The sequence below is a fragment of the Rhinoraja longicauda genome, chromosome 29 (genome assembly GCF_053455715.1).
Source record: "Rhinoraja longicauda isolate Sanriku21f chromosome 29, sRhiLon1.1, whole genome shotgun sequence".
Lineage (NCBI taxonomy): Eukaryota > Metazoa > Chordata > Chondrichthyes > Rajiformes > Arhynchobatidae > Rhinoraja > Rhinoraja longicauda.
The window spans coordinates 22,746,775-22,769,184 of NC_135981.1; the positions used below are offsets into that span (position 1 = coordinate 22,746,775).

General features: G+C 45.7%; 1 protein-coding gene across 2 annotated transcripts in view; it reads right to left on the reverse strand.

Moving 5' to 3' along the window:
- LOC144607775 (acid-sensing ion channel 2-like) overlaps positions 1–22,410 on the reverse strand; it is a 1,151,036-nt gene that overhangs the window by 451,954 nt on the left and 676,672 nt on the right. The window contains exon 1 of one of the 2 annotated variants that reach the window (XM_078424835.1): positions 108–1,936. The exons of the other annotated variant lie outside the window; for it this stretch is intronic. Within the exon in view, the coding sequence (XP_078280961.1) occupies positions 108–812 (705 nt within the window). The 5' untranslated portion in view covers positions 813–1,936. Of the gene's footprint in view, positions 1–107; positions 1,937–22,410 lie in introns of those variants that run through there. 2 annotated transcript variants of the gene reach the window in all.

Genomic DNA, 22,410 nt, shown 5'->3' on the forward strand with positions numbered 1-22,410 from the left:
CAACCCGGACGAGGCACACAACATGCACACCTCTTTGTCAGGTCAACAAGTAACGTGCCATCCCCAAAGTAGGTAACGACAAGGAACTAAGAAACGGAAAGACTCACTGAGGTAAAGTTGTGCGGCCCACACATGTCCCCTCGGTATCTGCAAGACAGGAGCATGTCGTCCAACTGGTGGCCCAAGCGGTCCATGAAATTCAGGCTGATGCCCTCAAAAGTGCGGGGCGGCAGAAAGAGGCGAAAGTCGGAGAGTCTGTGGAACCACTGCTGCCTGTCCTCCTTCAGCAGCTCAACGACCAGGGGCCGTGCAGTGCGGTTCTCAGTGAGTAGCCCCAGCCACTGGCCCGCGTAGTACAGGTCACTCTTGGTCAGCTGGTAGAAGCGGACCGGGTTGTTGTTGCAGATGGTGAGGGCGGGGAAGTTGAGCTCCCTGCTCCAGTCCATGTGGAAGCGGGTGTGGGACGGGAAGGACAGCAGGTACAGGACCCGGTTGGACGACCAGGAGATGAGGAACCCCAGCGAGGTGCAAAACGCCAGGAACCAGACGGCCCGGCGGTGGAGAGAGTAGTGCTGCGAGCAGATGTACTTGACCCCGTGGACCTTCACCCTCCTCACGAACGCCTGGGTCACCTCGTGGATGCCCTGGTGCCTGCCCTTCCCTCTGCCCCTCTGCGGGCTGCTGCTGCTGCTGCTGGTGGTGGCGGTGGTTTCTCTGGTGTCTCGGCGACCCTCTGGGGCCATGTCTCCCCAGGGCCTCACTCCGAGAGCTGCCACGTCCTCCAAGCAAAACCCGACTCCACTTCCCCACATCCAGCCCGCCGGCTGCTGACAGGGTCCAAGTCCCAAGTCCCAAATCCCAACCCAAATCCAAAACCCAAATCCAATCCCAAATCCAAAACCCAAATCCAAATCCAAAATCCCAAATCCAATCCCAAATCCAAATCCAATCCCAAATCCAAACCCAAATCCAAATCAGAATCCAAACCCAAATCCAAACCCCAAACCCAAATCCAAACCCAAATCCAAATCCCAATCCAAATCCAAATCCCAAACCCAAATCCCAAATCCAAACCCAATCCAAGGCGGCTCTCAAACAGGCGGCGCCAACCCTGTCATTCTTCACAACTTTCCTCCCCCACAAACAGTCTTCATTGTAAGCCTGTGCAGGAAGATAACTGTCGATGCCGGCTTACACCGAACACGGGCACACGATGCCGGAGTCTGTCTTCATTTCAAACCCCGCTGCGAGCTCCATCCATCAGAGAAGAAAAAACAGCAACAGCGGAAACATTGGAAATCCTTTTGTTTTTGTATTCCATCAACTTTAATGACTGGCGTTGCAGTGAGCGTGGACTAGCCTCCTCTCTCTCTCTCTCTCTCTCCCTCTCTCTCTCTCACTCTCTCTCACACACACACACACACTCAGTGAGAGGGGTACACATACTCCCACGGACTCACGCAGCCGGCTTCCCCAGCGGTCGAGAGTGACCGGTGTCCATGGCTGGAAGGCGAATGCATGTTGTCCATGGTGGGGCTTCAGATGTGCTCAGCGTGTCACCAACCTCCGCCGCTGCACCTTGCACTAGTTTGAACTCTCCCTCTCTCCCTCTCTCTCTCTCTCCCTCTTCTCTCCCTCACTCTTTCCCTCCCTCCCTCTCTCCCTCTCTGTCCTCCTCCAATGCACTGTACGAAGCTCCCACTCCGGGCAGCGCCGGTGCAACTCTGAGCCTTCTACCCCTGACTGGCATCCAGTTGAATTCACGGTGTGGCTTCTTCACCCGTCCCCATACCAATCCAGCATCCCAGAAGCGCAGAGTAGAGCAGAGCAGCGAGGAAACACAAGCCCTTCCTTCTTCACTTGGTGTCTCTCATTCCGAGTGCCAGCCAAGTGAGTAACGAGGGCAACAGCCAATTGTGAAAAAGGGCAGGGAGCTCTCTCGCCAATCGGCTGGGAGTCGGCAATTCATCGGCAGGCAGGAGATTCTTCACAGTGCAACGTTAACCCCCTCGCTGCCGGACGGCAGGCAGGCAGGCAGAATTAAAAAACCCAAAGCAACTTTAGCAAAGCACTGTGTTCACGGGGATGACAGAATACTGGAGTAACTCAGCAGGTCAGGCAGCATCTCAAGAGGTGAAGGAATTGGGCGACGTTTCCTTCTCTCCTGAGATGCTGCCTGTCTGTCCCACTGAGTTACTCCAGTATTCTGTGTCTATCATGGGTTCAGACCTGCAGGTTGAAACCGTTGCCTCCACACCCCCCCCCCCCCCCCCCCCCCCCAGCTCCAGCGGAACCCCATTTGTCTCAAGTTCTCTTTTTTTTTGTTGCAGAAACCCCGCACTGGAATGCTTTGTAAATTATTTGTTGACAGTTGCAAAGTCGCTCCTTACATCAGCGGGTCATTGGAAGGTCCCGGCTAGACGGCGGAGACTGCTCGCTGTGTCCACATCACTGGTCATCAAAGCGGCTAATACTCGGGCACTGGAGGCGGTGCAGCTTCAATGATCCTTCCCTCTCCCCCCCTCCCTTCCTCTCCCCATCTCCCCTCCTTTCCCCTCCTCCCCCCTCCTCTCCCCCCCCTCCTATCCTCTCCTCCCCTTCTCTCCCCTCCTCTCCTCCCCATCTCTCCTCTTCTCCCCATCTCTCCTCTCATCTCCCCTCCTCTCCTCCCCTCCTCTTCCTTCCTCTCCTCCCCTCCTCTCATTCCTCTTCTCCTCTCCTCCCCTCCTCCCTCCACTCCTCTCCCATCCTCTCCTCCCCCCTCCCCTCCACTCCCCTCCTCTCCCCTCCTCCTCTCCCCTCCCCTCCCTCCCCTCTCTTCTTCCCCTCCTCCCCGCCCCTTCCTTCCTCCTCTCCCCTCCCATCCCCTCCTCCTCTCCACTCCCCTCCTCCCCTTCCCTCCCCTCCTCCTCCCCTCCCCTCCCCTCTCTTCCTCCCCTCCCCTCTCCTCCCTCCCCTCCTCTCCCCTCCTCTCCCTCCTCCCCTCCCCTACCCTCCCCTCCCTTCCCGATCTGGACACATAACATTACAAGGATGAACCCATTCGTGAGCGGCAGGTTGTTGACCCTGTGATTTTCCGCAGGAGTGAGCTGGGGGAAGTTGATGGTCTTCGCCTGGAACTTACGCAAGCTGTTTCACATCAGCGATCACCATCCTGTCCCCTCCCCTGCCACTCTCCCCCCCTGACCAAAGGTAATAAATAGTATCTGTGCAAGACACTGGCAAGGGTCAGTTCAACACATCCACTGTGTGTGGAGACCCATCCAGACACCTCATCAGACACCAGACATCCAGACACCAGATCAGGAGTGCAGGCCGGCGTTCTCTCGTCTGCCAGAGACCCTGCCTCTTTCTCCACACACGCTGTCTGACCTGTTGACAACTTCCAACAGTTTCTGTTTATATTCCCGAATTGCAGCATTCAGACTTCCTGGCTCCAAAACAAAGTTGAACCTTGGTCGCCCTCGCAGAAATAACGAATGTGTGAAATCAACATATCCCGTTGGATTGCAACCAAACGAGTCCACACTCAAAGGCATAGTGTGGAGGAAGGAACTGCAGATGCTGGTTTAAACCGAAGATGGACACAAAATGCTGGAGTAACTCAGCGGGACAGGCGGCATCTCAGGAGAGAAGGAATGAACTGAAGAAGGGACTCTTTCAGCCTGAAGAAGGGTCTCGACCTGACCTCGACCCATTCCTTCTCTCCAGAGATGCTGCCTGCCCCGCTGAGTTACCCCAGCTTTTTGTGTCCACACTCAAAAACAGATATTTAGTGTTATTGACAAAATGTGCGGTGGCTGCCTTCAGAATAAGAAACAGTCTTCTACTAATTAAATATTTAAGTATCAATAATTCATTGTCCCAACTCACAATTGGTAGATTTGAAAGATTCGAAATGGCACATTGACATTGCATTTCTCCATCTTAAGGGGTGGCACATTGGCAAGGCTGGTAGAGCTGCTGCCTCACAAGTCAGAGGCTCTGGTTCAATCCTGACCTCAGTGTGGAGTTTGCATGTTCTCCCAGTCACCGTATGGGTTTCCTTTGGGTGCTCCAGTTTCCTCCCACATCCCAAAGATGTGCGGGTTAGTAGGATAATTGGTGATTTTATGGACAGACCTATTGCTCGGCTTCAAGTCTGCACCTTTGTTCCATGTTTTGTCGTGCTTTACAAAAGAGTAGTTCTGGGACATGACATTTAAATCTGTTAGCATGAAACCTTCCCTGTGTTTTAAATTCCATGCTATATATTCTTGCTATTGAGGGCGTGCAGCGTAGGTTTACTAGGTTAATCCCCGGAATGGCGGGACTGTCGTATGTTGAAAGACTGGAGTGACTAGGCTTGTATACACTAGAATTTAGAAGGATGAGAGGGGATCTTATCGAAACGTATATGATTATTAAGGGGTTGGACACGTTAGAGGCAGGAAACATGTTTCCAATGTTGGGGGAGTCCAGAACAAGGGGCCACAGTTTAAGAATAAGGGGTAGGCCATTTAGAACTGAGATGAGAAAAAACAATTTCAGTCAGAGAGTTGTGAATCTGTGGAATTCTCTGCCTCAGAAGGCAGTGGAGGCCAATTCTCTGAATGCATTCAAGAGAGAGCTTGATAGAGCTCAAGGATAGCGGAGTCAGGGGGTATGGTGAGAAGGCAGGAACGGGGTACTGATTGAGAATGATCAGCCATGATCACATTGAATGGCGGTGCTGGCTCGAAGGGCCGAATGGCCTCCTCCTGCACCTATTTCTATTGTCTATTCCACTTTCCTGAACTCATTGTATACAAGATTATGAAATGGGAACAAACAAAATAACATACCGAACACAGATGCCGTATATCTGAGCTATACTCCACCTCAGTGGTGTATAGAAGGGTCCCAGAAAGAGATTCAGTCAAAACTTTCAAAAGAAAATTCGATGTGTAGTTGAAAGAAACGAGAAGGAAGACTTTCATTTCTTTGGAGACACAAGGAACAGCAGGTGCTGGAAACTCCGACATAGCACAACTGGTCAGGCAGCATCTGTGGTAGGAATGGGTCAGGACTCTTCTTTAGACTGATTGTAGTAGGGGGGAGAAAGCCGAAAAAGTAAGGTATGGGCGGTACATCTCTCTTTCCCAGCTTACTTCCCTCTACTATACAGTCAGCCTGAAGAAGGCGGCACGGTAGCGCAGCGGTAGAGTTGCTGCTTTACAACGAATGCAGCGCCGGAGACTCAGGTTCGATCCTGACTACGGGTGCTGCACTGTAAGGAGTTTGTACGTTCTCCCCGTGACCTGCGTGGGTTTTCTCCGAGATCTTCGGTTTCCTCCCACACTCCAAAGACGTACAGGTATGTAGGTTAATTGGCTGGGTAAATGTAAAATGTAAAAATTGTCCCTAGTGGGTGTAGGATAGTGTTAATGTACGGGGATCACTGGGCGGCACGGACTTGGAGGGCCGAAAAGGCCTGTTTCCGGCTGTATATATATGATATGATGATGATGATAAGAAGGGTCCTGACCCGGGACATTACCTGTCCATTCCCTCCACAGATGTTGCCTGACCCGTTAAGTTTCTCCAGCTTTCTTTGTTGTGACTCACATTTATGCAGCGTTTTTCACAACCGCACAAAGTTATAATCTGCTTTACAGTCGAAGGAAGGATAATACTGTGGACATGGGGACTAAAGGAGCAAGAGGTTGTATTAGATCGCTCCTTCAAAGAGGGCACATCAACACTGCGATAAAGCGTGAGCTTTAATAAGTGATAGGAGCAGAATTAGGCCATTTGGCTACTCCACCAGTCAAACATGGCTGGTCTATCTTTCCTTCTCAACCCCATTCTCCTGCCTTCTCCCCTGACACCCTTACCAACCAAGAATCTGTCAATCTCCACCTTAAAAATACCCAATGACGGCCTCCACAGCTTTCTGTGTCAATGGATTCCACAGATTCACCACCCCTCTGACTAAAGAAATTCCTCCTCATCTCCATTCTAAAGGTACATCCTTTTATTCTGAGGCTGTGGCCTCTGGTCCTAGACTCTCCCACTGGTCTCCAAATCCACTCTATCCAGGCCTTTCACTGTTAGGTAATTAATCTGGTAAACAAATTGTCATTCATGAAAGATTTCAAAGTGTGGAGACTATGTGGTTTGATGTTAAGCAAAGGATAAAGGATATAGAGACCTGGCCTGGTGTGAAGGGAAAGGATACAGTATTACTGTTGATTTGTACGAAGCCATACACACTCTCCTAGCAGACCTTCTTATGAGCAGTCATGGGTCACAGCGGCCCATGTTTACTCTGTTTTGAAAATAAGAATACTGTATCGCTTGGTAGAACTCTCACCAATCCTTTTTGCTACCAATGGGTTTTTTTTTAATGATGATTTTTTAAAATCTCTGATGACTTAAATGGCTCATAAACACTCACCATCCTGTTCATCGGTCTCTGTGGGGCACAATTGTTTCTTTGACTTATACTTGGCAGGAAAACTATTTTTGAACTGCACTTGTTACATGCACATGTGTCAGAATGCAAAACGCTAATTCACATCTTTGACATATCATCATATCATATACATACAGCCGGAAACAGGCCTTTTCGGCCCACCAAGTCCGTGCCGCCCAGTGATCCCCGTACATTAACACTATCCTACACCCACTAGGGACAATTTTTACATTTACCCAGCCAATTAACCTACATACCTGTACGTCTTTGGAGTGTGGGAGGAAACCGAAGGTCTCGGACATGTTTCGGTAGGAATGCATTAGTCTGCTTGTATTTCCTATCAGGCATTTTGTTCTTGGCACCTGCTGTGTTTGTAACTGTACAGTTGTGTCACTAGTGAACCAGTTCATCTGAGACTACATGTCCTGGCACTTGTTCCAAACATATACCATTTGAAATCAAGTATTCCATGAATATTTAGTTCCATCGGTTTACCACGTCTAAGCTATGAAAGGCATTTCTAAAATTCTAATCAGTTTCTTAAATTTAATTTACTGAGTTAGAAATACAGTATATCCCTCATCTGAAGCACTTTTCCTTGACTAACAAAACATAAAAGTCTTGTTACAGTTTTGTGATTTTTATGCATCTTCCGTATTTTCAATAAAAAAAGTTATAAATTCACTTTTAAATTAACTTTTATCCAATTAAGTAATTATATCCCAAGCCATAAAAAATATATTCTTCCCCTTAAGCTGTAGTTCCTTACAGCACGTACCTATTTCATAGCATGTATATTTAATTTCTGTACTGGACTTCTAGAAGCAATTATGATCATTCGGATCATGTTCATACCTTCAGAGTAATATAAACAGGTAGTTTATCTTAATTCCTAATTCAATTTTATGATGTTTCTTTCTAACAGCATATTCATCGGTTGATATATACACTGATCAGCCAAAATATTATGACCTGATGAGCCAAAACATTATGGCCACCTGCCTAATATGCTGTTGGTCCTCCGTGTGCAGCCCCATACGCAGCAGGGTGCGATGCACTGTGTATTGTGACATATTCCTCCCATGACCACCATTAAAATTTTCTGTGACTTGTGCCACAGTAGACCTTCTGTCGGTTCGGACCAGATGGGATAGCCTTCGTTCCCCTCGCGCATCGATGAGCCTTGGGCGCCCAAGAACCTGTCGCCGGTTTGTGGTTTGTCCCTCCTCGGACCACTGTCGGTAGGTACTCACCACTGCTGACCAGGAGTACCCCATAAACCTTGCCGTTTCAGAGATGCTCTGACCCAGTCAATTGGCCAGAACAATTTGGCACTTGTCAAAGTTGCTCAGGTCTTTACTCCTGCCCATTTCTCCTGCATCCAACACATCAACTTCAAGAACTGACTGTTCACTTGCTGCCTAATATATCCCACCCATTGACAGGTGGTGCCATTGTAACAAGATAATCAATGTTATTCACTTTGCCTGTCAGTGGTCATAATGTTTTGGCTGATACCTGTATAGGAAGGAACTGCAGATGCTGGTTTACACCGAAGACAGACACGAAATACTCAGCGGGACAGGCAGCACCTCTGGATTGAAGGAATGGGCTGACGTTTCGGGTCGAGACCCTTCTTCAGTCTCCAGCACTTTATGTCCATCATAGGTTGATGTACATTTCTAACAGTTTATTCAGTGTGCTTTCTAATAGGTTGATATGCATTTCTGATTCCATTAAGTCACCGAATTCACATTCAAAGTTTAAGTTGTCTCCTAAATCTCTGGGTTGTCATCATATCTGAAGCAAAAAATTGGCCCTACTGGGAATTAGTTTTGCTAGGACTTCACAAGAAACCGCAGATTACTGGAATCTTGAGCAAAACAAAAAGTACTGGAGGAATTCAGCACGTCAGTTAGCAACTGTGGAGGGAAGGGACAGCGGTTGGGTCATTTGGACTGAAACATTTCCCATCCATTCCCTCCAAAGATGCTGCCTGATCTATTGACTTTCTTCAGCATTTTGTGTTTCACTGAGGTTTCAGCCTGATGAGAGTCATAGAGTGATACAGAATGGAAACAGGCCCTTCAGCCCAACTTATCCACACCGGCCAACATAATCCTAGCTACACTAGTCCCACTTGCCCACAATTGGTCTATATCCCTCCAAACCTGTCCTATCCATGTACCAGTCCAACTGTTTCTTAAACGTCGGGCTAGTCCCAGCCTCAACTACCTCTTCTGGCAGCTTGTTCCATACACCCACCACCTTTTGTGTGAAAAAATTACCCCTCGGATTCCTATTAAATCTTTTCCCCTTAAACCTATGTCCTCTGGTCTTCGGTTCACCTACTCTGGGCAAGAGACTCTGTGCCCGACCTATTCCTCTCATGACTTTATACACCTCTATAAGATCACCGCTCATCCTCCTGCATTCCAAGGAGTAGAGTCCCAGCCTACTCAACCTCTCCCTATAGCTCAGACCCTCTAATTCTGAAAATTCTCTGTACCCTTTCCAGCTTGAAAGAAAAGCCAAATATATAAATGGGGCAGAGGATATGCTGCGGTATTGTTGGGTAAAATATTTAGTGTGGTGCACTAGGGTCCAGAGACCTGCACTTTGATTATTTTTAGGCTAAGCAAAGAGTCGAAGCCTGAAGAATGTGCATTAATGAAGAGAATGATGATTGATCTCCTTGCAAGAGGATGGGCTGAGGTAATGGAAGACTGCAGGATGTAACTTAAACTATATGCAGTGCACTCAGAAAGTATTCAGACACCTTCACTTTTTCCACATTTTGCTACATTACAGCCTTATTTTAAAATGGATTAAATTCATTTTTTTAATCATCAATCTACACACATTACCCCATAATTAAAAATGAAAACAGGTGTTTAGAAATTTACAGGGCCACTCAAGGACATTAACAGACTTTTCACAAAGCCACTCCTGCATTGTCTTGGCTGTGTCCATAAACCTCCTGTCTCGGAGGTTTACGGACAATTCCTTCGTCTTAATGACTTGGTTTTTGTCTGACATGCACTGCCAACTGTGAGACCTTCTATAGACAGATGTATGCCTTTCCAAATCATGTCCAATCAATTTAATTTACTTGGTGGACTCCAATCAAGTTGGAGAAACATCTCAAGGATAATCAATGGAAACAGGATGAACATAAGCTCAATTTTGAGTGTCACAGCAAAGGGTCTGAATACTTATGTAAATGTGATATTTCAGTTATTTCTTTTTAATTACTTTGCAAACATTTCTAAACACCTGTTTTCACTTTTTTCATTATGGGGTATTGTGATTTAAATTTTTTTTAAAAATCCATTTAAAAATAAGGCTGTAACGTAACAAAATGTGGAAAAAGTGAAGTGGTCTGAATACTTTCTGAATGCTCTGTAGAACATAAAACATGGAGCGGTACAGCACAGCAACAGGACCTTCGGCCCACCATGCCTGTGCTGAATGTGATGCAAGGACGAACTCTAAGGTATTTATTCACAAAATGCTGGAGTAACTCAGCAGGTCAGGCAGCATCTCAGGAGAGAAGGAATGGGTGACGTTTCGGGTCGGGACCCTTCTTCAGACTGATGTCAGGGGGGCGGGACAAAGGAAGGATATAGGTGGAGACAGGAAGATAGAGGGAGATCTGGGAAGGAGGAGGGGAAGAGAGGGACAGAGGAACTATCTAAAGTTGGAGAAGTCGATGTTCATACCACTGGGCTGCAAGCTGCCCAGGCGAAATATGAGGTGCTGTTCCTCCAATTTCCGGTGGGCCTCGCTATGGCACTGGAGGAGGCCCATGACAGAAAGGTCAGACTGGGAATGGGAGGGGGAGTTGAAGTGCTCGGCCACCGGGAGATCAGGTTGGTTAAGGCGGACTGAGCGCAGGTGTTGAGCGAAGCGATCGCCGAGCCTGCGCTTGGTTTCGCCGATGTAAATAAGTTGACATCTAGAGCAGCAGAATTTAATATAGGCAAATCTAAGGTCATCCAATTGAACATGAGAAAGATAAGAAAAAACAGCAAAGGAGCAAAAAGATTTAGAAATAGGCAGATCATTTCAAATCACAGAGATGTGCAAAATGCAGTCTCGAAAATGGCTATAGGAATGTTGGTCTTCGTATCGTCAGCACTGCACTGGCTTCCAAGAGAGAGCACGCTAACTTTCACACGCACAGCTGGTTAGACAATCAACAAAGGACACAAAAAGCTGGAGTAACTCAGTGGGACAGGCAGCATCTCTGGAGAGAAGGAATGGGTGACGTTTCGGACCGAAACCCTTCTTCAGACTCAGAAAGGCTGCAGAGCAGATTCACCACAAAGGTACTAGAGATTTATGGGCTCAGTTAAACTGTGTATACACTCCCTTAAGTATCGTATTCTCATTTTATAATCCATATTTTTGAAAGGCATTGGAAGAAGGCCATTCGGCCCACCTTGTCCATGCTAGCTCTCCGTGCGTCCCCATCAGTCCCATCACCTCACTTATTTCCCTGTGACCTATCCCATCTCCAATACTCATTAACCTCCCCAATACTCCTGCCACAACCTACAACAGGGCTAATGAACCTTCATCTTTCAACCAGTAGATATTGTAATGCGGGAGAAACCTGAGCACCTGGGGAAACCCACCTGGTGCAGGGAGAACATGCAAGCTCCACACGGCCGCAGATCAATGAGTGATTTAATTTTTTTTAACATTTCAGTTAGAAGGATACAAAAGTTTACATGTACAGAAATAATTCTGCCTCATGAAATAATCAAAACAAGGAATTTAAAATTGGCCTTGGTCCATTTAGACTTTAGAGGTACAACGTGGAAACAGTCCCTTCGGCCCACTGAGTATGCCGACCAGCGATCACCTCTTACACTAACACTACCTGCACACTGGGGGCAATTTACACTTTACAGAAGCCAATTAACCTACAAACCTCTACATCTTTTAGAGTGTGGGAGGAAACTGGAGCACCCCGAGAAAACCTACGTGGTCACAGCGAGGACGTACAAACTCCATACAGTCAGCTCCCGTAGTCAGAATTGAACCCGGGTCTCTGGAGCTGTAAGGCAGCAATTCTACTGCTGTACCACCGTGCCCACCCTCTTTAATCAAAGGTAACAATGGAATTCTCTCCCATAAAAGGCCGTGGACACTTGGTCTTTTGGAGCTTTTCAAGACTAATAATTTTTATTTAAATCAGAATTTCAAGGGATTTGGAAGCAAGATGAGCACGTACATTTGAGGTAGAAATATGTAGCGAACTCCAAACGAAGTGACTAATAGATGAACTAAGGAGGAGATAGAGTTCGGGGATGGGGCCGGTGTACGTCCGGAACAGGGATTGTTCGACATACCCGACAAAGAGGCAGGCGTCTGAAGAAGGGTCTCGACCCGAAACGTCGACCATTCCTTCTCTCCCGAGATACTGCCTGACCTGCTGAGTTACTCCAGCATTTTGTGAATAGGTGAACTAATATTCATAGGAATACAGCAACTTTTTTTAATCATGCAAGAAGTGTGGGCTTTCAAAGGCTGGGCCTGCATTTAACTTCCATTGCCAAGTGGGGTTGAGAAGACCGTTCTGCCTACTTGTACTGCTTTCAGGTGTGGGGTGTGAGGGAGATCCATGATTTTGACTCAGTCAACGGTGATATATTTTCAAAAGTTAGGATGCCGCATGGCTTGGTGGGCAACTTCTACCTGGTGGTGTTCCCATTATGTGCCACCCTTCTCCTTCTATTCCGTAGAGGTTGTAGGCCAGGAGGGTGCTGTCTGAGGAGTGTAGGTGAATGGCTGCAGTGCATCCTGTAGCCAGTGCAAGTTGCTGTCTGAAGAAGGGTCCATCCGAAACGTCATCCGTTCCCTTTCTCCAGAGATGCTGCCTGTCCTTCTGACTCACTCCGGCATTTTGTGTCTACCTTCGGTCTATAACCAACATCTACAGTTCCTTCCTACACAAGCTGCTGTTACTGTGCGTCGGTGTGCAGTGAGTGAATGTTTACGGACGGGGTGCCTATCAAACCTTTGGATTCGGGAGTAGGAGACATCCTGATATATAATATCTTCACGATCACCAAGCAACCCGCTTCGCTGTCATCCTGTCAGTGATTCCCCTCCGCCAGCCTTCAGTAATGATCCACTGCACTCCCAGTTGTCAAGTGGTTGCTGGTTTTTGAGTTTGTTTAAAGTACTTGTGCAGTAATGGAACATTTGCTAATACACGCAATCTTTACTGAACATTAATTTCCACAAAATGCTGAAAAGTTCATTACTGAGTCAGTTGCATAAGCAGCATGATCATAAAAGATAATTATGTCAGAAAATCCCATTGCTGCAAAACTTTTAACTATATCGTGAAATGCCCTAGATAGACACAAAATGCTGGAGTAACTCAGCGGCACAGGCAGCATCTGTGGATCGAAGGAATGGGTGATGTTTCGGGTGAAGAAGGGTCTCGACCCGAAACGTCACCTTCTCTCCAGAGATGCTGCCTGACCCGCTGAGTTACTCCAGCATTTTATGTCTATCTTTGGTGCGAATCAGCATCTGCAGTTCTTTCCTACACATTTCTACTACCTCTCAATTTTCTAATCATTCTGAAAAAAAAATCATCATGATGTATTCTGGAAGCGAATGAGCTTGATCTGCACATGATTGTGTTTCAAAAGAGAAAATTATGAATCAAACTTTGTGTCATTCTGAAGAAGGGTCTCGACCCGAAACGTCACCCATTCCTTCTCTCCCGAGATGCTGCCTGACCTGCTGAGTTACTCCAGCATTTTGTGAATAAATCGATTTGTACCAGCATCTGCAGTTATTTTCTTATACTACTTTGTGTTAATCTGACCAGATTAGTTTCATAACTATAAGGAGAGCAGCCAGCGAGGTGAAATCCATAATTTCAAATCTATCTTACTGAATTAACTCAAAAATGATTAATGCCATTTTACACAGAGAAAAATAAATGCATTTTCCTTTGTTTTCTACACTTGATGAAAAACAACAGGGTAAATAAGCACCTAAATAGGTAAATAAACAAATAAGACCTGCTGTGGTTTGATCAGAAAATGTCCAGGGGAAATTATCCAGATGATATCCCAAAACAACTTGCAAGCAACTTAAAATTAATTTATTACAAGACATAATAGCAATTCTATATGTAATTTTGTTGCTGTGAAATATATAACTTTGGGTGATTTTAAAGTAATAGGAAACAGGCCCTCTGGCCTAACTCATCCATATTAGCCAAGATATCCCATCCAAAGTAGTCCCATTTGTTCACATTTTGCCCATATTCCTCTACACCTATCCTATCCACGTACCTCTCCAAATGTTTTTTAAATGATGTTAAAAGGTTCCTTTTAAATCTTTCCTTTCTCACCTTAAACCTATTTCCCTACCTGGGGGTGGTGGGGGGTAAAACCCTCTGCATTTACCCTATTTATTCATGTCATGATCGTATACACCTCTACAAGATCACCCCTCAACCTCCTGCACTCCAAGGAATTAAGTCTTAGCCTGCCCAACCTCCCTTTAGTTCATGTCCTTAAGTCCTGGCAACATATGCATGAATCTCTGCTTTCTTTCAGCATAATGGCATTTTTCCTATAGCAGGGTGACCAAAACTGAATGTAATGCTCCAGGTGCAGCCTCACCAATGTCTTGTACAACTGGAACATGATGATGATAACCAACTTCCATTCCCTGAATAATGAAGGCCAATGTGCCACAAGCCTCCTTTCCCACCTTATCTATCTACCTGATACAATTTTCAGGTAAAGCCTCTTCCTTTTCATGCATTGGACATTGGACTCCACCGGGTGGCGCCACCTGTACTGGCTGCCTCGCCAGCAGTCTGTCTATCCTTTGTATTGTTTTTGTTATTTTAAGTACGTGTTAAAAGCATGTTTTAGTGTTTCTTGGTTTGTTTTATGTGGGGGGTGGAAGGGGGGGAATTGGGGGAAACATTTTTTCAATCTCTTCCTCGACGGAGATGCGATTTTTCGCCGATTTTTCTCCGTATCGTATCTCCGTCCCCACTGCGGCCTAACATCGAGGAGTTGGCGGCCTTTCCTGGAGACCGGCCCGGCGCTTCAAGCCACGGGCGCGGCGCCGACTTTAACATCTTAGAGCAGCGATCCTTTGCCAAGGATCGACTGTGGAGAGCTCCAACCGCGGGGCCTGTGGACTCTAACATCGTGAAGCCCGCGGTCTCTGGTAAGAAGAGGCCGACTCAGGAGCTCCACGCTGCGGAGAGTGGTTCAACTGTCCCGGCGTGGGGAGTATCGATCATCCTGACACGATGGCTTCGGACAGTCGGCAGCGGCGACTATGTTGACAAGAGGAAGGTGATTGGACTTTATTACCTTCCATCACAGTGAGGAATGTGGAATCCGCTGTGGTGGATGTTTATGTTAAATTTTATTTTATGTGGCTGTTTGTCTTGTTGCTTTTCACTTAGTATGGCTGTATGGTAACTCAAATTCCACTTTACCTTAATTGGTGCATGTGACAATAAATTGATCTTGAAATGTTGAAATCTCTTCTCTTGAAATCTTGGACATAATAATCAAATTGAAAATTGCTTTACTGAATGATTTGAGCGTGGATGTTAGTCAGAAAGATACAAACTGACATACATTTATATCACACAATCACAAAGTATGGATGGATCATAAATTAATTTAGGGAGATGAGAAGCCAAAAGTAACAAAAAGTAAAAGCTTATGGGATTAAATATGACAAAAAATATTTGATGAAAAGTATTGACTAGAAGCAGAATTATTACATTTACATGGCTTCAGTGGCATGCAATGTTTCATTTGCTTTAGTGTTGCACAAAGTATATTGTAAAATAGAGTCGGTTTTTTTTTTGCTCCTGTACCTTTTCAGACCTCTAGTTTCCCTCTTCCCTCTCCCAGACTGAAGTAGGGTCTTGACCCGAAACATCACCTATTCCTTTTCTCCATAGATGCTTAGAAACATAGAAACATAGAAAACAGGTGCAGGAGGAGGCCATTTGGCCCTTCAAGCCAGCACCGCCATTCATTGTGATCATGGCTGATCGTCCACAATCAATAACCCGTGCCTGCCTTCTCCCCATATCCCTTGATTCCACTAGCCCCTAGAGCTCCATCTAACTCTCTCTTAAATCCATCCAGTGACTTGGCTTCCACTGCCCTCTGTGGTAGAGAATTCCACAAATTCACAACTCACTGGGCGAAAACTTCCCTTCTCACCTCAGTTTTAAATGGCCTCCCCTTTATTCTAAGACTGTGGCCCCTGGTCCTGGACTCGCCCAACATTGGTGAAAAAAATTCTGCATCTAGCGTGTCCAGTCCTTTTATAACTTTATATGTTTCTATAAGATCCCCTCTCATCCTTTTAAACTCCAGTGAATACAAGCCTAGTCTTTTCAATCTTTCCTCATATGACAGTCCCGCCATCCCAGGGATCAATCTCGTGAATCTACGCTGCACTGTCTGAACCTACGCTGCACTGCCTGCTGAGTTACTCCAGCATTTTGTGTCTCTCTTTGGTGTAAACCAGCATCTGCTGTTCCCTCCTATACATATACACGTAGAGTATATTGTTCTATAACAATAAGGTATTAATAACAAAGTGCCACTTGCCATTGAAAGTGTAATCATTATAGGAAATAATTCAAATATGAAGACATTCAATTGCAAATATATTATACGGACCAGAGTTGTGTCAAGATTTATTAAAACGTAAGCAATAGGTACTGTATTAATGCCTTTTTAACTGTTTAAGGTCATGTTAATGTGTTTTTAGCTTTTTAAGATGTTGTCAGTATAAGAAAAAACTTAAATTCACATGGCAAAGTTAAATTTGTCCAGTGGTTATGTGAGTATGGGTTTGCCAGAGCTATCTTCTCTCAGAGCACCCAGAGGCTTGTGTAGACAGAACAGCTGATGGCAGCAGCTGCCCAGTTTGTGGAGCAAGCTGCTGATTTTCATTGTGGGGAGGAGCGTCATTGTCGAGGGCTGATGCAACCTATAATCCTGTGGCAGTTTGCGTCATTTTTACTTTATCGCTGATCATTTCCTCAGAATGCCACTGCCAAGAACCATCTTCCTTTCTTGGTGCTTTACGTTTAACCGTCAAGGTGCCAAGGCAAGCACCTGGGGTTAAAACGTGCATTCATTCTTCATACTGTCAGCCAAGGAGAAGGAACGAGTCATCTCCAGGCACACTAAAGGGTTTTTTGTCGTAGTTGAAGCTGAAAGCAAGTCAAGTCAAGTCAATTTTAATTGTATAGCACATTTAAAAACAACCCACGTTGACCAAAGTGCTGTACATCAGTTCAGGTACTAAGAAACGAACATACAATGGCACACAAACATAACAGCACATACATAAACAATTCACAGCGCCCCCTCAGAGGGCCTTAAACGCTAGGGAGTAGAAATAGGTTTTGAGCCTGGACTTAAAGGAGTCGATGGAGGGGGCAGTTCTGATGGGGAGAGGGATGCTGTTCCACAGTCTAGGAGCTGCAACCGTAAAAGCGCGGTCACCCCTGAGCTTAAGCCTAGACCACGGGATAGTCAGTAGCCCCAAGTCGGCCGACCTGAGGGACCTGGAGATAGAGTGGTGGGTTAGAAGATTTTTAATATGGGGGGGGGGGGGGGGGGGGCAAGCCCGTTTAGAGCTTTGTATGTGAATAGGAGGAGCTTGAAGTTGATTCTGTACTGTACTGGGAGCCAGTGGAGAGAGGCCAGAATCGGGGTGATGTGGTCCCTTTTACGGGTACCCGTCAGGAGCCTCGCTGCGGCGTTTTGGACCAATTGCAGGTGGGACAGGGATGATTAGCTGATCCCAGTGTATAGGGAGTTGCAGTAGTCTAGGCGGGAGGAAATGAATGCGTGAATGATTTTTTCAATGTCGTCAAATTGGAGGAATGGTTTGATTTTAGCTATGGTACGAAGCTGGAAGAAGCTGGCTTTTACCACAGCGTTGACTTTCTTGTCAAACTTTAATGCAGAGTCAAATATCCTGCCAAGGTTTTTGACGTGCGGTTTGACTAGGGAGGATAGGCTTCCGAGGCTGCCTGTTATCGTTTTGATGGAGTCGGGGGGGGGGGGGGGGGGGGGCCGAATAGGATGACCTCAGACTTGCTCTCGTTTAATTGAAGGAAGTTCTGTGCCATCCAACATTTTATGTCCTCAAGGCAGTGCATGAGGCTGATTAAATTTGACCGGTTGTTGGGTTTCAAGGGGAGATAAAGGCAAGGGAACTCACAACTCCTGGCTTTCCGCAATGGATCAGTAAAGCGAATTAGCACAAATAAATATGTTTTTTTGCAATTACCCAATTTGCGATGACTTCTCGGGTTTCATTGCAGAGTTCATCGTGCCTGGTTTCTGTACTGCTAATTCAGAAACATTGTGGATTGTGTCTACTCGTCAGTGAACCAGAAAAAGCGGAGACACAGACAACCAGTTTAAGACGTGGAAAATTGAAACACGTACATGGATGAGGTACAGTATGGGGGTTCACTATTAAGACAGGAGTGCACCATAGAGAGCTCCAACAGTGAGATTACCATGGGGAAGGACACCACTGTGGGAGCTGAAGGGTACAGCAGTATGATTTGCTACATGTAAGGCCCAGAGCTATGAAGAACGCACAAATGAGAATGCAGGCTTTATAAAACAGTACCATATTTGCAACAAAAAAATGATACAAAGAGTGGATTAACTGTGGATCAGGCAGCATCTCTGGGGAACATGGATAGGTGATGTGTCTCGAAGGGTCCTGGTCTGAAACGTCACCTATCCATGTTCTCCTGGGATGCTGTCTGGCCTGCGTTACTCCAACACTTCATGCCCTTTTTTGTAAAATAGAATCTGCAGTTCTTTGTGCCTATAGTATCTTATCTGTAATCACTTTAAAGAAGGAATAATAGGAAATTGGCCTTCATACAATGGTTGACAACGTACTTACTTACTTACTGCCCATTATGCCTCCCGGCATGTAGGGCAACAATGAAGGTTCTCCACCTTCGATCATCTGATCAATGGTCGGCATGGACTCGGTGTGCCAAATGGCCTGTTTCAATGCTGTACATCTAGCATTCATTGGACTATCAATTGCCCGACTATGCCTTAGAAGGATCTATGAACTGATACTCCTTTATCAATTCCTTTTTCAAAGGTACTTAAAAAAACCTGGATCAATTCGGTATCTGGATCAGCCAAACCATGCATGCTTCTACAGAGGAACTAACCATCTTGGAAGGTGTACAACTTCACTTCATCGATATTTTCAGTGACATTACGGACATTACTGAAGACCCTTACTGGATTTGTTCGGTGCAATCAGTAGGATCAATAGTTAATCTGCTGCTCACCATGGAACAAACATCACTCTGTATGTAGCCATTTCAGTATCCCTTGAGCCCTCACGACCAAATTACAGAGAATAGACTTTTAGATTTTTGAGATACAGCGCGGAAACAGGCCCTTTGGCCCCTCCGAATCACCCCTACACGAACACTATCCTACACACAAGGGACAGTTAAAAAAATAATAATTACTGAAGCCAATTAACCTACAAACCTGTACGTCTTTGGAGTGTGGGAGGAAACAAACAGGAGCACCCCGGGAAAACCCAGACAGTCACGGGGAGAACAGGCAACTCCGTACAGATGCCACCCATGGTCAAGATTGAACCCAGTTCTTTGGTGTTGTAAGGCAGAAACTCTTCTGCTGCACCACTGTGCTGCCCTGGTGGACTGGCTGACAGTTCAACCGCCAATACTGGCTGCTGTCATTGTGCTTGAAGTTTATCTCTATTTAATATGTAATCCCAGAACATCCTGGGAATAACAGTTCCCAGCATGACTCTCTTACTTATGAACTCCATGAATGGTCACTTCAAAAGTAATTTTGTTAAGGCAAAATATTATTTGCATCATCCAATTAATTTAAACAAAAAACATTCTTATTATTACTTAAGATTTGTCTGAGTGTGTTTTATACAGAGCAGATGTTACGATGTTATGGAAATTATTATTTAGTTAGAGAGTCATAGAGTGATATAGTGTGGAAACAGGTCCTTCGGCCCAACTTGCCCACATCGGGCAACATGTCCCAGCTACACGAGTCCCACCTGCCTGTTTTGGGTCCATATCCCTCCAAACCTGTCCTATCCATGTACCTGTCCAACTGCTTCTTAAACGTTGGGATAGTCCCAGGCTCAACTACCTCCTCTGGCAGCTTGTTCCATACACCCACCACCCTTTATGTGAAAAAGGTGCCCTTCAGATTCCTATTAAATCTTTTCCCTTCACCTTAAACCTATGGCCTCTGGTCCTTGATTCACCTACTCTGGGCAAGAGACTCTGTGCATCTGCCCGATCGATTCCTCTCATTATTTTAATGCACCTCTATAAGATCACTCCTCAACCTCCTGCGCTTCAGGGAATAGAGTCCCAGCCTACTCAACCTCTCCCTATAGCTTAGGCCCTCTAGTCCTGGCAACATCCTCCTACCTTTCTAGGTGACAACATCTTGCCAATATCTTTCCTATAAAGATTATACTTTTACAATTTTAAATATCAATTGTCATTGCAACTTCAGTAACATTATTTTTTTCTGGTTCATGGTGAAAGGTATATTCCTTAAAATTAGAGCATAATTGTTTAATTTTAAATATCACAATTTTTAAATTGTTGACAAATATAGTATATCGCCAGTAATAAAAGCTGTTTCACATATTCCCTGCACCAAAAATTTGTCTTAGTGGTAGAAATGTGCAAGTAATTAATTTAGCTGCTGTTTACCAGCTGTGAAACATAGAACGTAGCGAATAACACAAGAACAGACCTTTCGGCCAACAATGCCTGTGGTGAACATGACGGCAAGTCAAACACTCTCTGCCTGCATGTGATCCATTTCCCTGCATTTCCTGGGTATCCAAGTGTCTATTCAAAAGCTTCTTAAATGCCACTATTGTATCTTCCTCCCCTGCGTCAGTCTGAAGAAGGGTCTCGACCTGAAACGTCGCCCATTCCTTCTCTCCCAAGATGCTGCCTGACCTGCTGAGTTACTCCAGCATTTTGTGAATAAATACCTTCGATTTGTACCAGCATCTGCAGTTATTTTCTTACATTATATTCCTCCTCTGCAGTACGTTCTAGGCACCCACCACTCTCTGCATGTTAAAAATCTTAACAAGTGGACCGATGGTAGAGCTGCTGCTTCACAGTGCCAGACACCTGGGTTCGATCCTGGTCTTGGGTACTGCCTGTGTGGAGTGTGCAGTTTCTCCTGTGACCGTGTGGCTTCCCTCCTGGTGCTCTGGTTTTTATCAAAGACGTGCACGTTTACAGGTTAATTGGCCTCTCTAAATTGCTCCAAGTGTGTAGGGAGTGGATGAATAACTAGATAACACAGTGGTGTGTGAATGGATGATCAACGGTCAGCATGGACTCGTTGGGCTGAAGGGCCTGTTTCAACGTTGTATCTCTAGAAAGTTAACAGGGGAGATGATGAGTCAATTAAAATGTGCTCTTTCCGAGGAACTTTAGATGTTGTAATGGAAGGTATGTGTTGGACAACCATCCAAAAGCAGTGATCAATTGATGATTGATCTCACTATCAAGGTTCCATGCAATCTCCTCAATTCATTGTGGAATGGATAAAACACAAAGTGCTGGGGGAACTCCAGCATCAAGGCCGTTGGTGGGGTGAAGGGAGGCTGAAGGGGAAAGAAGGGGGATTAAAGGGAAATGAGGGGCTCGGAGATGGGAGATTAGTCTACAAGGGAGGGGCAAGGAGGAGGGCGACTAGGAGCGTGGGAGATAGTGGGAGGAATGGGTGCGCGCAGGGGAGAGAGAAATCGTGGAATGAATGCTGAGGAATATCCAAGATACACTTCCAACAGCCTGGAGCACTGCCATTATTTTAATTGTGCCTGGATGGATGGGCTTTACAGAATGTGGGATGTCATGGTCATGAAGGTGTACCAAGCAGGTCCACCATGCAGTGAGAATATCATGAAACACAAAGCTCTAATATTAGGTCGAAAGAGTTGGGAATAAGGACTGTGGAAGCAATTTTTAATTTTGGATCTGGGGAACTCAGTGGAATGTGGGATGTCATGGTCAGTAGACCACAGCACAGCTCTAGAAAGGTCAGTGCAATCAGTTTAGCTTAGTTTAATTTAGTTTAATTTAGTTTAGTTTAGTTTAGTTTTGTTTTAATTTTCTTTAGTTTAATTTTGAGATACAGCGTGGAAATCGGTCTTTCGGCCCACTGAGTCCACACCAACAATACTAGAGGAGTGAAATGAACCACTCCCTCGAAATTGCCTATACTGAAGTGTAGTACGCAAAGGAGCGTAATGTCCGCCATTTTAGCAGCCAAAACCTGCCGTCCAGTATGCCTCTCGCAGTGTAATCAGTGTTTTGGGGGAACAGTGTGTGTGTTGATGCAATAAAAATGCAGAATATATCTCACCTATCAATTCACAGATTTTTGTTATTTTTCTTTTTAAATGTTTCTACAAATTTCAGCTACTAAAATGGCGCCATGACATACTACGGTTTATAGGGTCGAGTGGTCTATCTTGCTCTGCTCTACTATCTTTGATCCGCCCCGACCATCCCATTCACCCATTCACACTACTTCTATGTTATCCCTCTTTCACTTCCGATACCTAAGGACAATTTACAGAAGCCAATTAACCGACAAACCTGCAAGTATCTGGAAAGTGGGAGGAAATCGGAGCTCCCAGAGGAAACCCACACGGTCACAGTGAGAACGTGCAAACTCCGTACAGACAGCACCATGGTCAGGATTGAACCCGGGTCTTTGGTGCTGCAAGGCAGCAACTCTACCGCTGCACAATGTGTTGCCGCTAGCATTGTGAATTGCGGTTGTCTGAAGGATCAGGAGGTGGGTCAGGAAGGCATTGAAGGCAGAGGCATTGGCCCCAGACCA